Source organism: Myotis brandtii, unplaced genomic scaffold (assembly GCF_000412655.1).
Source record: "Myotis brandtii unplaced genomic scaffold, ASM41265v1 scaffold79, whole genome shotgun sequence".
Classification (NCBI taxonomy): domain Eukaryota; kingdom Metazoa; phylum Chordata; class Mammalia; order Chiroptera; family Vespertilionidae; genus Myotis; species Myotis brandtii.
In genome coordinates, this window is record NW_005371173.1 from 27205 (window position 1) to 41245 (window position 14041).

General features: G+C 39.5%; 1 protein-coding gene across 2 annotated transcripts in view; it reads left to right on the forward strand.

Moving 5' to 3' along the window:
- The window catches only part of XRCC5 (X-ray repair complementing defective repair in Chinese hamster cells 5 (double-strand-break rejoining)), an 83684-nt gene that overhangs the window by 19098 nt on the left and 50545 nt on the right, over window positions 1-14041 (forward strand). For both annotated transcript variants that reach the window (XM_014531118.1, XM_014531119.1), the window contains exons 10-14: window positions 1208-1270; window positions 3298-3435; window positions 4291-4381; window positions 7093-7226; window positions 9880-10076. In XM_014531118.1, coding sequence (XP_014386604.1) covers window positions 1208-1270; window positions 3298-3435; window positions 4291-4381; window positions 7093-7226; window positions 9880-10076 — 623 coding nt within the window. The remainder of the gene's footprint in view (window positions 1-1207; window positions 1271-3297; window positions 3436-4290; window positions 4382-7092; window positions 7227-9879; window positions 10077-14041) is intronic.

The window sequence follows — 14041 nt, forward strand, 5'->3', positions numbered from 1 at the left end:
TTAGGAAGAGATTTCATTAGCTCTTCTTTAATCAATCAAGAACTATTACAAATTCTAATAGGAGGACAAATCTATATAAATGTAGCAAACTAAAAATATAGGATTATTCCCGTATTTCTTCAAATAATGGTTCTCAAATGGGGAATGGAAGTGGAGATGGAGGGAATTTGAGTTACATGGGCCTCACACCCATACCTTTGAGACTTAATCTTGAGCTGCTTTGACAGTGCTCATAATTTCTCAGCTTTAGAGGTGGAAGGGCAAAAGAAACCCAAAACATTTTAGAAGCCTTGCCTTATACAGCATATGGCATGTTCTTATAAATAAGCTTCAGGCACAAGGGCCCCTAGATGAGAGAGAAGTTCTCATCTTATTCAATAGGTGCAGGTGGGAACTCTTCAGTGTTCATTTTCTCATATTTGACCCCTTTGATACTGTGATAGATGAGTAACTAAAGGGAGCAAAAGAACACACAGTGTTTATTTTTGCTTCAGTTACCCTTCCTCCAGTGCTGCCCCTCTGTTTAGTTCTTTGCTCTGGTCTCTTTGCAGTTCGTCATTGCTCTTAGGACCACTTAATTTTGCTGATAAGAGACTTCATGATTGATTGTTGCTAATCTTGCTAGTTTCCCCCTTTCCCTTTGCACTGTGGTACTGTACTACTTAAGAAGCAGTTCCTCAAATATTTCTGTGTTTTATGTTACTCTAAACTAACTCACACTATTATTTCTGCCCCGGATATTTGTGGCCAGACTTTTTATCTCAGTTCCGAACACATCCTTTAAATCTTAACTTAGGTGTCACCATTTGCAGAAGCCTTCCCTGAGCCCTCATGACCAAACTAGATGCCCTTCTTATGTGCTCTAGTAGCACCAAACTGTAATACTGTATTAGAAGACTACTCTTGTGTCCTTGTAGTACTGTATGTTAGTACTGCACTGTGGTTAATTTAATATTTACCTAAGCTCCTCAGGACAATCTATATTCTATTCATTATTGTGTTTAAAGTGCCCAGAACAATGTTGATGCATATTAGATGCTCATATATTTATTCTGTTGAATCTTAGGTAATATGTTGTTTCTAGTACTTGTCAATGTTTTTCAGTAAGAACATTTTGAATGGAATTTCTTAGCAAACTGTGGCATTATGGTTTTATGTATAACTTATTTTGGATCATAACTGATTCTTTCTTCACTTACTCTTGTAGGTCCACAGGAAATATTTCATGGGAAATCAAGTTCTAAAAGTCTTTGCAGCAAAAGATGATGAGGTGAGTTGACAATGGGTCTTTGAGGTAGTGCCACAGAATTAAATTGTCATTTTAAGTGAATTGTTTGGGACATTTATAGTTTAAAGTGACATTAATTATTGTAACGGCAGTGGGGAAATTCATTGTCTTTTAACTCTGAAAATGAAGAAATGCCTAATGAATTTGTCATAGTATGAGCACAAGGCCTTAGGAAATAGTCCTACCATCGGACAGCAGGTGAATGTTAAAAACAAAAACATTTGAACACATGCATTTAGTATGGGGATCTCAGGGTCCCCAGAAAGGTTGGGGTCAGGTTGACATTTTCATTGTTATGGATATTGGACATTTAGTACTGGCTCTAGTGTCCTGGAGATGAGCTTCACTGACTCTCTGGACCACTTGTCATTGAGAAATTTGTCTTTTCCAACCCCCATCTCTTTGCACTTGTTCCCCACCTTCCCATGAGATTCTGTTTTCAGGCTGGTTTCTGCCTGGCTAACAACCCATGACTCTTAACATCCTACACTCACGTGAACCTGCCCTCTCTGTAAATATTTTCTGTGTGGCTTCCAAGTCAGAACTTATTTCCTTGGAGATGCTGATCTAAGCTGGAAGATTAGAATATAGTGTCTTTTTAAGACTACTGAAGCAGGTCTCCAAATATTTGTATTTAAAATTAGTAGATGTAGAAGGCTTGTTTGGGGTGAGGAGGAGGGTGATGGTGTAAGAGATCTAGTCCTCTTAAACCTCTCTTTCTCCTCACTTCTGAAGGGTAGCTGGCTGCAAATCTAGTAAATGGATATGCCATTATTCCATCAGAACAGTTGACATTAGGAGAAAACACTCAGTACTGCACAGATTCACTAGAGCACAATAGGCTCTAATATGCGAATCCTCCAATTTAAAAATCCGAGTTCCTGGGTTTCTCCTAAATCAGATCCTGTTGGTAATCATGCAGTTTTGGGATATACTGTCAACACATCTTAACTGCATTGTGAACTTCTGCTGAATATAAGTCTGGGTTTTAGAAGAGTGTTAAAGCTGAATATACAGACTTTTGATTCATCAACTCATGAGACTGAATAAAATAATCCCCAAGTAGAGCTTTAGAGTAAGAGAAGGAGAGAAAGGTCAAGAGCAGAGTGTCAAGTTAGTTGGAGGAAGAGAAGAACCAAGGGAGGAGTGGCTCATAATCTATCCAAATAAAGAGGTAATATGCAAATTAGCCGGGACACTGTAACACCTCACGCCGGGATCATTAGCATATTACCTCTTTATTAGCTCCTATCATCAGGAGGCTACCTGCGCCTCAGGCGTTGCTCCGTTGCTCCGGAGATGGGAAACAGGGCAGAAATGGGAAGGCGGGAGCAGGGAAGTGGGGAGGCAGGAGCAGGAAAGTGGGGAGGCAGGAGAAGGTGGGACCAGCCGGAGGCAACTCGAGGGTGGGCGGTGCTGTGCAAATTCGTGCACTGGGCTCCTAGTGTATAATAATCAGGAGAGAGTGTTATTCTGAAGCCAAAGGAGAAAGTTCAGGGAAAGGGGATGGTCAGATGCTACTGAGAGGTCAAGTAGAATGAGAGCCAAGTGCTTAGCAATTAGGAGGTCATGGCTGACTTCAGAAGATAATTTCAGTAAGACGGGTCAGTAGATGGATTAGATTGAAGAACAATCTTATGCTAAGCAGTGTCAACAACAAGATGATTATTTCATGGAATTTAGAGGTGAAAGGAAAGAAAGATACATGTAGTAATTTATGGAGAAAGGGGGACAAAGAAAGATTTTGTTTAGGAAGGCTGAGACTTGAGTTTATGTAAAGGGTGAGGGTATGAATTCAGATAAGGAAGATTGAAGTGTTAAGAGAGGATTTAGATGATGAAGTAAAGTTCCAGAAGAGGTAAAGTAAATGTGATCAAATGTAAATGGGTAGAGTGTGGCCTTGAAATCTGAAACAGGAAGACAGTAGAACACAGTCTTAGGAGTATGTGGTTCCGTTGTGAAAACTCTTCCGTGTTGGATATGTGTTAATGCTGCATCTTTCTTACTAGGCAGCAGCGGTGGCCCTTTCCTCCCTGATTCATGCTTTGGATGAATTGGCCATGGTGGCCATAGTTCGCTATGCTTACGACAGAAGATCTAATCCTCAAGTTGGCGTGGCTTTTCCTCATATCAAAGACACCTATGAGGTAAAACCCACAGGGCTCTTTATTCATGGTTTTTTCCCCCTTCAGTTTCTTTATTCTAAAGGTGCTTCTCAACTATGTGTGTGGGAATCACTTGGGGCAGCTTGTAAAAATGAATTCTGATTCTGTATTCTGGGGTGGTGCCTGGGATTTTATATTTCTCACAAACTCCTAAGTAATGTCGATGTTGCTGGCCTGTGAACCACATGTTCAGTTGCAATGGAAGAACATATGTTAATATGAGTATGTAAAGGACCTTCTTATCAAATCACTAAAGGTTAACCATGACCTCCTGTTTGCCCAATCCAGTGACCTTCTCTTGGTTATCATCCTTTTTGACAATCTCAGAACCTAATAGGAATAGATTACCTCTATTTTTTTTTTTACAACAGTCTTTATTTACAAAGATTGAGGATGTGATTTTGTTGTGATCTTTGTGAAAGTCAGTTTGGTCAGCGATGTCCTATTTAAAATACAGGTCTACATTTCTTACATTTCCTATTTCTCAAAGAACTTACTGTGGCAGAACTGAAAAAAGGACAGCAAATGACTTGACTTGCACATCAGCCTTCCCTCAACCTGACTCTTCTCATTTATTGTCTTGGGCATACATTTTCCAGATATTCTTTGGTAGACTTTCTTTGAAGCATGTCTTTCATGTTTAATATTCTCTGTACTCTTTGCAGCTGTGTACAGCTAATAACAGTAATCAAAACACTGTACTTTCCATGCACCGGCATTGGGCCTTCTGATTTTCGAAATATTTTTGTTGTGCCACTTTCACAGCATTTGGGACCAGTTTTATATTTTTTTATTAATTGGATTGTTTTTGCTTTTACCTCCTTTCTTTCTCATTAGTGTTTGGTGTATGTGCAGCTGCCTTTCATGGAAGACTTGCGGCAATACATGTTTTCATCATTGAAAAATAATAAGAAATACACTCCCACGGGTGAGTTTATTTCCACTTTGCTCCCTAATTGGCTCTAAACACAAACTGTTCTTGGGAAATCACCTGTCTGCAGTCATTGGCTGGGGCCAAAGTTTCACAGGATGGAATTAGTTGGGTCCAAGTCGCATCGTACACAGTAATGAAGGTGGTTCATCATGTGTTTTTCCAGTAATAAGGATATATTTGCCCTGAATTCTCCAAACACTCTCTAGGTTCCCCCTTCTGACTTAGGATTTATATCTAGGAAGCAGCTTGCTAGAAATGGATGTACATTCTTTGGTTGTGAGCAGGTTTGCCCTCTACGGGAGTTGACATATAGAATTAAACCTGGGACTTTAGTGTCCTACATAAAATATGTTATAACTTTAACTTGAGGAGTGATAGTGCTGGAGTTTACCTTTTCTCTTTGCCCTTTCTTTGTAGTTTCACGGTAACAGTTTAAGTCGCACTGTTCTCATTTCCAGGAGTTCTTCGAGCTTGGCGTGGAAAGGCCTTTATTAAGCATCTGGCTACAAATGTCAGGGACTGCACAGAATGAGTCTCACAGATGCAGATCCTGTCTTCCAGAGAGCTCACAGTTTAAGACAGTTGTAACAAAATATAGTAGTGGGCCAGATGTAGAGAACATACCACAAAGAACACAAATGACACATAGATGTTTTAGTTTACAAGTTTTTCTCTGTGTCAGTGTAGGATTAGGGAATAGTAGGTGACTCTCAAAGCTGGTTTCTCTGTGTGTTTTTTTGGTTCTCCTGTTTGGGAGAAGTGTGCAGTAGAAAAGCCAAGAAACAAATGGGCTTCTGAGACTTGTGTCTTTCCCATCTTCTAGAAATGAGTCCCTCTGGGAGCCAGGCGTGGACTTCAACATGCAGAAGCTGCCCGTGTGTTAGAGTAGTCTATCCCTACCTCTTAATAACCCCAAACTTTAAATGAGCAGAACATTTAAAAAAGAGAACTTTGTTGAGAAATTATGGACATACACCATTCACCCAGGACCTAAAACATTAAATATCTCTCGACCTGTTGACTTATTTTCTGTGAGTTGGCATTTTTGTTTGCATTTTCTCCATTGGAAAAATGTATTATTAAAACTGTTTGGCATATTTCCCAAGTAGAAATTTATGTAGGGGTGTGCAGTGCTAGAATGATCTGGCCTGATAACGTCCTGATAGCTCGTAATGGCAAATGAAAAATCACTGCATGTTCATACACAGGTACCACCTACTATGTTGTTTACATAGTCAGCTGACCATGGTGATGGCTGTGCCAGTGCCTGAAGCCTCCCCTAGAAAGTCCAAAAATGGGATAGGAAGGTTTTATGATAAATAGCTGCATGCTCTTTCCTTCTGTAGTAGCTGTTCAAAAGGGAAATTTGTAGCAGTAACGGACAGAAGCATAATGGATGTTTTAGGGACCACTTACTCTTTTCTACCTTTTGCCTAGTGACTCAATGATCCAAAATTAGCACCTCAGCTTTTAGGAACTGAACTGCTGTGTGAATCAGCAGCATGAAAGTGACACATGGTAGTTTAAGTAAAAGCATTTTTGTTAGAGTTGCCTTTCATCCACATTGCCTTGGGGCATGTCATTGTTGTTGACTAGGTCGATTTTTATTGAGGAGCACTTTTAGGTTTTAGAAGAGTCGTAAAGAAAAGGAAGTCATGTTTTTGCTCTTCAGGATCTTTAGCGTTTGCATAAGACATGAACACAAGTGTGCATATATGCAGAGTGTGCTTAGTGCCATGAGGTTTGTGAGAGGAAAGGACTCCTTCTGACTTGGGGGGCTTGTGAAGGAATCTGCTCACTCTGATCCAATGTTGTCTTCCTGTTAAGCTGTGATATAAGTTATATTAAATCCTTATAAAGTTAATGCTTTTTTTCTTTTTAAAAAAATTATATTGATTTTTAGAGAGGAAGAGAGTAATATCAATGTGAGAGGGAAACCTTAGTTGGCTGCCTCCCACATACCCTCTACTGGAGATTGAGCCCACAACCTGGACATGTGCTGGGAATTGAGCCAGCAACCTTTTAATGCACAGGACTATGCCCACCCAACTGAGCCACACTGGCCAGGGCTTTTAAAATGTTTTTCTCCTTTAATTACTAATTTCTTTTTAATATTAATTCATTGAATTCTGAATATTTTGAATTGCCGTATACAGGTTGGGTTTTGTGTGGCTGTAGTCTGGTTTGTGTGGCATTCCTCTGGAACAAAGTCTTTTGCTTTTTAAAATTTTTTAAAATATGTTTTTATTGATTTTAGAGGAAGGCAGGGCAAGGGAGAAACATCAATGAGAGAGAAACATTAATCAGCTGCCTCCTGCACACTCCCTGCTGGGGATGGAAGCCCAAAAACTGGGCATGTGCCCTGACAGCAGTCTCTTGGTACATGTGATAATGTCCAGCCAACTAAGCCACACTGGCCAGGGCTAAACTCTCCTGCTTTTGATATGATTTCCATTGTCAAAAGTTCACTGAATGGTAGAACTGGGAAGGACCTAAGAGACCAGTTACTCTAAATAACTCATTTTTACATATAAGAAAACCAAGGTAAATGATTTGCATAACTAGAGACTATATTTGGCAGAGCCAGGGCTGTATAACCTGCCAGTATTGCTATGAATAGCTATGAGTGGAAAGCATTTGTTTTAGTGGAAAATAATAGAATTAGTCTATTTTTCTTTCTGCTTCTTTGTTTATCCTTGTTTTAGAGGCACAGTTAAGTGCTGTCGATGCTCTGATTGACTCCATGAGCTTGGTCAAGAAAGATGAAGAGGGAGACACCATTGAAGACTTATTTCCAACCACCAAAATCCCAAATCCTCAATTTCAGAGATTATTTCAGGTGAGAAAGAAAAGATGAACCAATCATACTTTTTTAAATGAAAGAGAACTGCGTGAAAAATTAGGGTAATTGACTAGTCACTAACAAATGTTTTTAATCCCCTCAGTTGCTCTATATGTTCAATGGAAGAAAGTCACCTTCTTTCTACTAAAAGAGAAAAATACTCTGAGCTTTTGGAAAGAAAGAAGTCAAGTTAGGGTGCTTTTAATTTCTTTCTGGAGAAAGGCTGTTGTTTTTTCCGGAAGGCTTAATAAAAAGCCGATTTTCCTTTTATGTGTTTTCCAGGCTTTTCTTCTTTTTTAAATATCCAAATAGTAGAGTTTTAATGAAGTTTATAATAATCACTATTAGGGAAGAAGTGTTCCAGTGCCACATTTGTCAAAAATTTCATAATTAAAGGTAGCATAAAGGTCAGATAAAGAGGTTATAGTATGAAACTATTAAAGAGTAACTAAAATACAGGGAAATATGAAATATGAATTTCTGAATCTTGGGCCAAAGGAATTGGAAGGTGGAGATTGGATTAAGGGAAACGGGAAGTTGAAAACAGAGCTGACTTATGCTGAGGAAGGGGAGGCCTAGGCCAGGGTCGAAGGGAAGGAGTATTCTAGTCCTGGATTAACTCAGTGACTGCAGGACATAGGCTTTTCTGAACCCCCAAACTGAAAATGATCCCATGCAGCTTTTTCAGGCAAACTCTTCCTCACAGAGCAGTGGAGGACCTGTTTCTGAGGGGGTGGGGGCTGTGGATGGAGAGACCCTCAACTCCCTCTTAACTCACTTCTTAAAGCCTCCTTAACTAGCTCAGGTCCATATTAGGGCCATTGTAATTTTGAGGGATCTTCTGCACGAGAGAAAGTGCCTGTTTTTTGGTTTTTTTAATGCTTATAATTCCTTTAAATAATGAGGGAGGGGAAACAACTTTTGTTCTAAAATTAGAAATGTAAAGCTTAACATGTAAGGCCTGACTCACAGGGCAAGGGAGAAACATCAATGAGAGAGAAACATTAATCAGCTGCCTCCTGCACACTCCCTGCTGGGGATGGAAGCCCAAAAACTGGGCATGTGCCCTGACAGCAGTCTCTTGGTACATGTGATAATGTCCAGCCAACTAAGCCACACTGGCCAGGGCTAAACTCTCCTGCTTTTGATATGATTTCCATTGTCAAAAGTTCACTGAATGGTAGAACTGGGAAGGACCTAAGAGACCAGTTACTCTAAATAACTCATTTTTACATATAAGAAAACCAAGGTAAATGATTTGCATAACTAGAGACTATATTTGGCAGAGCCAGGGCTGTATAACCTGCCAGTATTGCTATGAATAGCTATGAGTGGAAAGCATTTGTTTTAGTGGAAAATAATAGAATTAGTCTATTTTTCTTTCTGCTTCTTTGTTTATCCTTGTTTTAGAGGCACAGTTAAGTGCTGTCGATGCTCTGATTGACTCCATGAGCTTGGTCAAGAAAGATGAAGAGGGAGACACCATTGAAGACTTATTTCCAACCACCAAAATCCCAAATCCTCAATTTCAGAGATTATTTCAGGTGAGAAAGAAAAGATGAACCAATCATACTTTTTTTAAATGAAAGAGAACTGCGTGAAAAATTAGGGTAATTGACTAGTCACTAACAAATGTTTTTAATCCCCTCAGTTGCTCTATATGTTCAATGGAAGAAAGTCACCTTCTTTCTACTAAAAGAGAAAAATACTCTGAGCTTTTGGAAAGAAAGAAGTCAAGTTAGGGTGCTTTTAATTTCTTTCTGGAGAAAGGCTGTTGTTTTTTCCGGAAGGCTTAATAAAAAGCCGATTTTCCTTTTATGTGTTTTCCAGGCTTTTCTTCTTTTTTAAATATCCAAATAGTAGAGTTTTAATGAAGTTTATAATAATCACTATTAGGGAAGAAGTGTTCCAGTGCCACATTTGTCAAAAATTTCATAATTAAAGGTAGCATAAAGGTCAGATAAAGAGGTTATAGTATGAAACTATTAAAGAGTAACTAAAATACAGGGAAATATGAAATATGAATTTCTGAATCTTGGGCCAAAGGAATTGGAAGGTGGAGATTGGATTAAGGGAAACGGGAAGTTGAAAACAGAGCTGACTTATGCTGAGGAAGGGGAGGCCTAGGCCAGGGTCGAAGGGAAGGAGTATTCTAGTCCTGGATTAACTCAGTGACTGCAGGACATAGGCTTTTCTGAACCCCCAAACTGAAAATGATCCCATGCAGCTTTTTCAGGCAAACTCTTCCTCACAGAGCAGTGGAGGACCTGTTTCTGAGGGGGTGGGGGCTGTGGATGGAGAGACCCTCAACTCCCTCTTAACTCACTTCTTAAAGCCTCCTTAACTAGCTCAGGTCCATATTAGGGCCATTGTAATTTTGAGGGATCTTCTGCACGAGAGAAAGTGCCTGTTTTTTGGTTTTTTTAATGCTTATAATTCCTTTAAATAATGAGGGAGGGGAAACAACTTTTGTTCTAAAATTAGAAATGTAAAGCTTAACATGTAAGGCCTGACTCAGTGAATGCTTTAGTAGTCTAAGTGTAATCAAGTATAAATACTTGTATAAAATTCTTCGATGTTTTTGACAACTGGACTTCAAATGGCCTTTGCCATTTACTTGTGTTTTAAAGTCCTTATACTTTCCCCACAGTGTCTGCTGCACAGAGCTCTACATCCTCAGGAGCCTCTGCCCCCAGTTCAGCAGCATGTTCTAAACATGCTGGATCCCCCCACTGAGGTGACAGCTAACTGTGAGATTCCTCTCTCCAAAATAAAGACCCTATTCCCTCTGACTGAAGCCATCAAGAAAAAGGATCAGCTGACTGCTCAGGATGTTTTCCAAGACAAGTAAGTAATGCTATGGTTGCATTTCACATTGGACAACATAAGATTGGTGGTAGTCATAGACTGGGGCTCCAGGACTGACGGCTGGTTGTGGGAGGAAGAAACTTTTGGTTATTTGATCCTGGCCTTGAAAATACTGGTTTCTCATCTGTGCATTGTAGGTCTATTTTATTCTTGCTATTCACCTGGAATGGAGAACTACCTTCAGGGCTGTTGGCTTTTTAATCAGCATCAAATTCTTGCTTTATATATATATGAAGGCTAAACAGTTTTGATTATCTAATACTAAATTTTACCATTTTCTAAAGTAGGGTGCTGGGGATGAGAGGAGAGGGGTGAAGGTCATAAGGTTTTTTGTTTGGGAGGTTAGGTATCAGGAGAATGTCAGTGAGATTTTTGGAGGAAAAGTGGGAAGGGGAATGAAAAAACCTGGCCCTGTGTTAATGATGTACTTGGTTATAGCATCAGTGAGGTGTTTGCATTGTAAGAATGGCAAAATGCTTTTCATATAATTCTCAAATCAAATCAAGCTTTCAGGAAGCTATTAAGTTTTTTCTTCCCTCAGCAAATTCTTTTCAGAATCTGTATCAATTTCTATTCAAAACAAAATAAAAACCATAAGAAATTGTTTTTTATTATCCAGAATCATTTGGGTGTATAGCTTGATTTTTTTACCAGTTTTAGGTTTGGTTATTGGTGACTTTTCCTCCCAAATCAAAATGATCTGCTTATTTATTTAGATCGGATTCTGAGATCTAGGCTTAAGCCACATTTTTTTTTCTTCCTTCCCACAGCTGTATCTTTATTGACAAGTAAAGCTTATTTGTAAATACTCTATTGGAAGAGTACTGAATAATTTCCAAAAACCTTGACAGGGTTTTGTAAATTGCTAATTTAATGAATCATCTTCCAAGTTGAATAGAAAGCTTTATGATGCTTTCTGTGGCTTTTTAGAGATTAATACCCCCGGCTATGTTAGAATTGAAAAAAAAATAATCATGGGATTGATAGATTCTATCACATGCTTTCCTGATATATTCTGGAGAGTTTTTTGTGCTATGTTAGAATTGAAAAAAAAAATAATCATGGGATTGATAGATTCTATCACATGCTTTCCTGATATATTCTGGAGAGTTTTTTGTTTCACTTTAGCCTGTCACGCTTTCTTCTACATAGAAAGGCTGTCACTGGAAGTTTACTTTCTCCCTGCTAGCCTCATCTACCTATATCCCTCAGATCAGTACTGTAGAACAGTTACTACAATTTGAAGTCCTTTTCTTCCCATGGCAGCCTTGCTTTGGCCTCACTGCAGTCATTAGCTATTTTCTGTCTGTGTTAAGGCTCCAGTTCCTGATCCTGATTACCTTCTGCTGTTGTGGGAAGGAAAGGGGTCATTTCCCCTTCTCCCCTTGATTAAAATGTATACTGGTATTAGCTGACTAAGAAAAACCCAGAGGTTGTTCTGTGATTTGGTCCCCGCTGTGATGACACCTTCAGCTCTAATCCTACCCCTCACTCTTTCTGGAAGCCTGAGTGTCTCCTGGGGCCTGAGAAGTATCTCGCTCACACATACCCACTCACACTCCCATTCTCTACCTTTCTTCAGAAATCTTTGTTTTTAAGAACTGCAGAAATGATGCATTGAACAAATATTTATTGAGTACTTTCTATATTTAATAAGAAGGATTCAGCCCCTTCTGCAAGGTCTTGCAACCCTTAATTTTTATGGTAAGGTACCCATCAGCTTTGGAGGTGGTTTCCCCAAAGAGAAGAAAATTGCTAACAACCAGTTATACTTTTCTGTCTATTCAGTATCTCTGTATCCACGGTACATATTTCCTGTGTAGGGGCAAGGGACAAAGACTGGGGAGTGAGCAAATTTCTGTTTAGGAAGTGTCAGAGGCCAACACAGAGAGCCCTGGACTGGGAATCACGGGTCTTCATTCTAGCTCTATGTGATTTTGGTTAAATAATTTTACCTTTATGGGAGTGTCTCCATCTAAAAACAGCATCCTCTCAACAGATATTGTAACACTATCTCTTAAATTAATATTTAATTTAATAAGCACTTTGAACTATTTAGAAGGGAAGGCAGTAGTCAAAACCCAAAACAATAATAGTATCATGCTGTCCCAAGTTAATCCTTTCACCTGTTTCCTGAGATGTCATCTCCTGTCTCATCTGGTACCTTAGTCCAATCCTAATACCTTCCTTCTTTCTGTATTTTCAGCTTCTCCCTTTGTACCAGCTCCTTTCCCTCTACACATTAACACTATATTTCTTTCCTCTGTAACAAAATAAAATAAATCTCTCGCTTCCCCCTCAAGTTACTACCTATCATTTTTTTCCTTCCATAAGCCAGGCTAATTGGAGAATAGTCTACACTGATTCTTTACAGGGCACTCATTGTCTTGGCTTCCTGCCCCCATTGCTTCCCTGAAACTGTTCTTCCAAAAGACACCAACTGCTTACATGCACTTTAGCTTGGCAGCCCTTTCTTGCTTCACCTCTTGGTAGCACTTGACATTGTCAGTTATTCTTTGCCTCGGAACTCATATATCTTCCTTAACTTCAGCTTCTCCGGGTGTTTCTGTCTAAATCTTTGACGGCTCCTGCTTTGATTCCTCTGAGGGCTGCTTTCTTTCCCCACCAACCTTAAATGTGGATGTTCTGTAGGACTCTTCCTCACCAAGAGCTGACACTTATTGGACACAGGTATGTGTTGAATGCTTTGCTTGACATGTATTACCTTTTTAGATCCTTTGGGCCATCCTCTGAAGTAGGTTCTTTTATAACCCCCATCTCAAAGCTGGGGATACTGAACCTTAGAGAAGACAAGAAACTTGCCCAAGATCAAAGCTGACTACATGTTGGTGTGAGGATTTAAATGCAAGCAGTCCAACTCTAGCTGATTTGGCTCAATGGATAGAGCGTCAGCCTGCGAACCAAAGGGTCCCAGGTTCCATTCCAGTCAAGGGCACATGCCCAGGGTAGGGGGCTCGATCCCCAGTAGGGGGCTTGCAGGAGGCAGCCAATCAATGATTCTCATCATTGATGTTTCTTTCTCTCACCTTCTCTCTTCCTCTCTGAAATCAATAAAAACATATTTAAAAAATAAATAAAAATAAAATAAATGCAGGCAGTCCAGCTCCAGAGCTTGCACTCTCACCCATTGTGCCACGTTGCCTTCACAATACGTGTTCTAGGGCCTTTGATTATTTCACATGCACGTCTTCAAACACTACTAAGTATCTGTCCATCCTGACATATTTCCAGCCTAGCCACTGTATCTTAAGTGTCTGTCATTACTTCAACTTTAATGTGTCCACAAATGACTTCATCATCTTTTTTCTTCCATGCTCCTTTTAAACCTCATTTCATGCTATTTTTTATTCTCTATTTTAGTTAATGACACCTATTTCCAGGAAGTCATCACTTTTCTACTTTCCATATCTAGTTGGTTTACCAAGATGTATTAGATTTACCTCAAACCCACTCCTTTCACTTTGAGTTAGTATAGTGGCTATTCGCATTGATTTTGGAATCGGATACATTTGGATCAGACCCAAGCATTTCCCTTTAATAGCGGTTAAAGTTGGCAAGTGGTTCTGTGTCAAGTGGCCATAACAGACACCTGCCTTTCAGGAGGTTGCATAGGAGAGTGGTTACTAAGAGTTGAGGACTAGTTGTGGACCCTTTACTAATTGTGCTTTAGACAAGGTCAGACCCTTTTGAACCTTGGTTTGCTCATTTGTAAAAGACAATAACAATAATTAACACATAGGGTTGTTGTGAAGTTTAACTGAGATACTTTATTTTTTTTCTTTATTCATTAAGGTATTACATATGTGTCCTTTTCCCCCCATTGCCCCCCAACCCCCCCCCCCACTCATGCCCTCACCCCCCTGGTGTCTGTGTCCATTGGTTAGGCCTATATGCTTGCATGTAAGTCCTTTGGTTGATCTTTC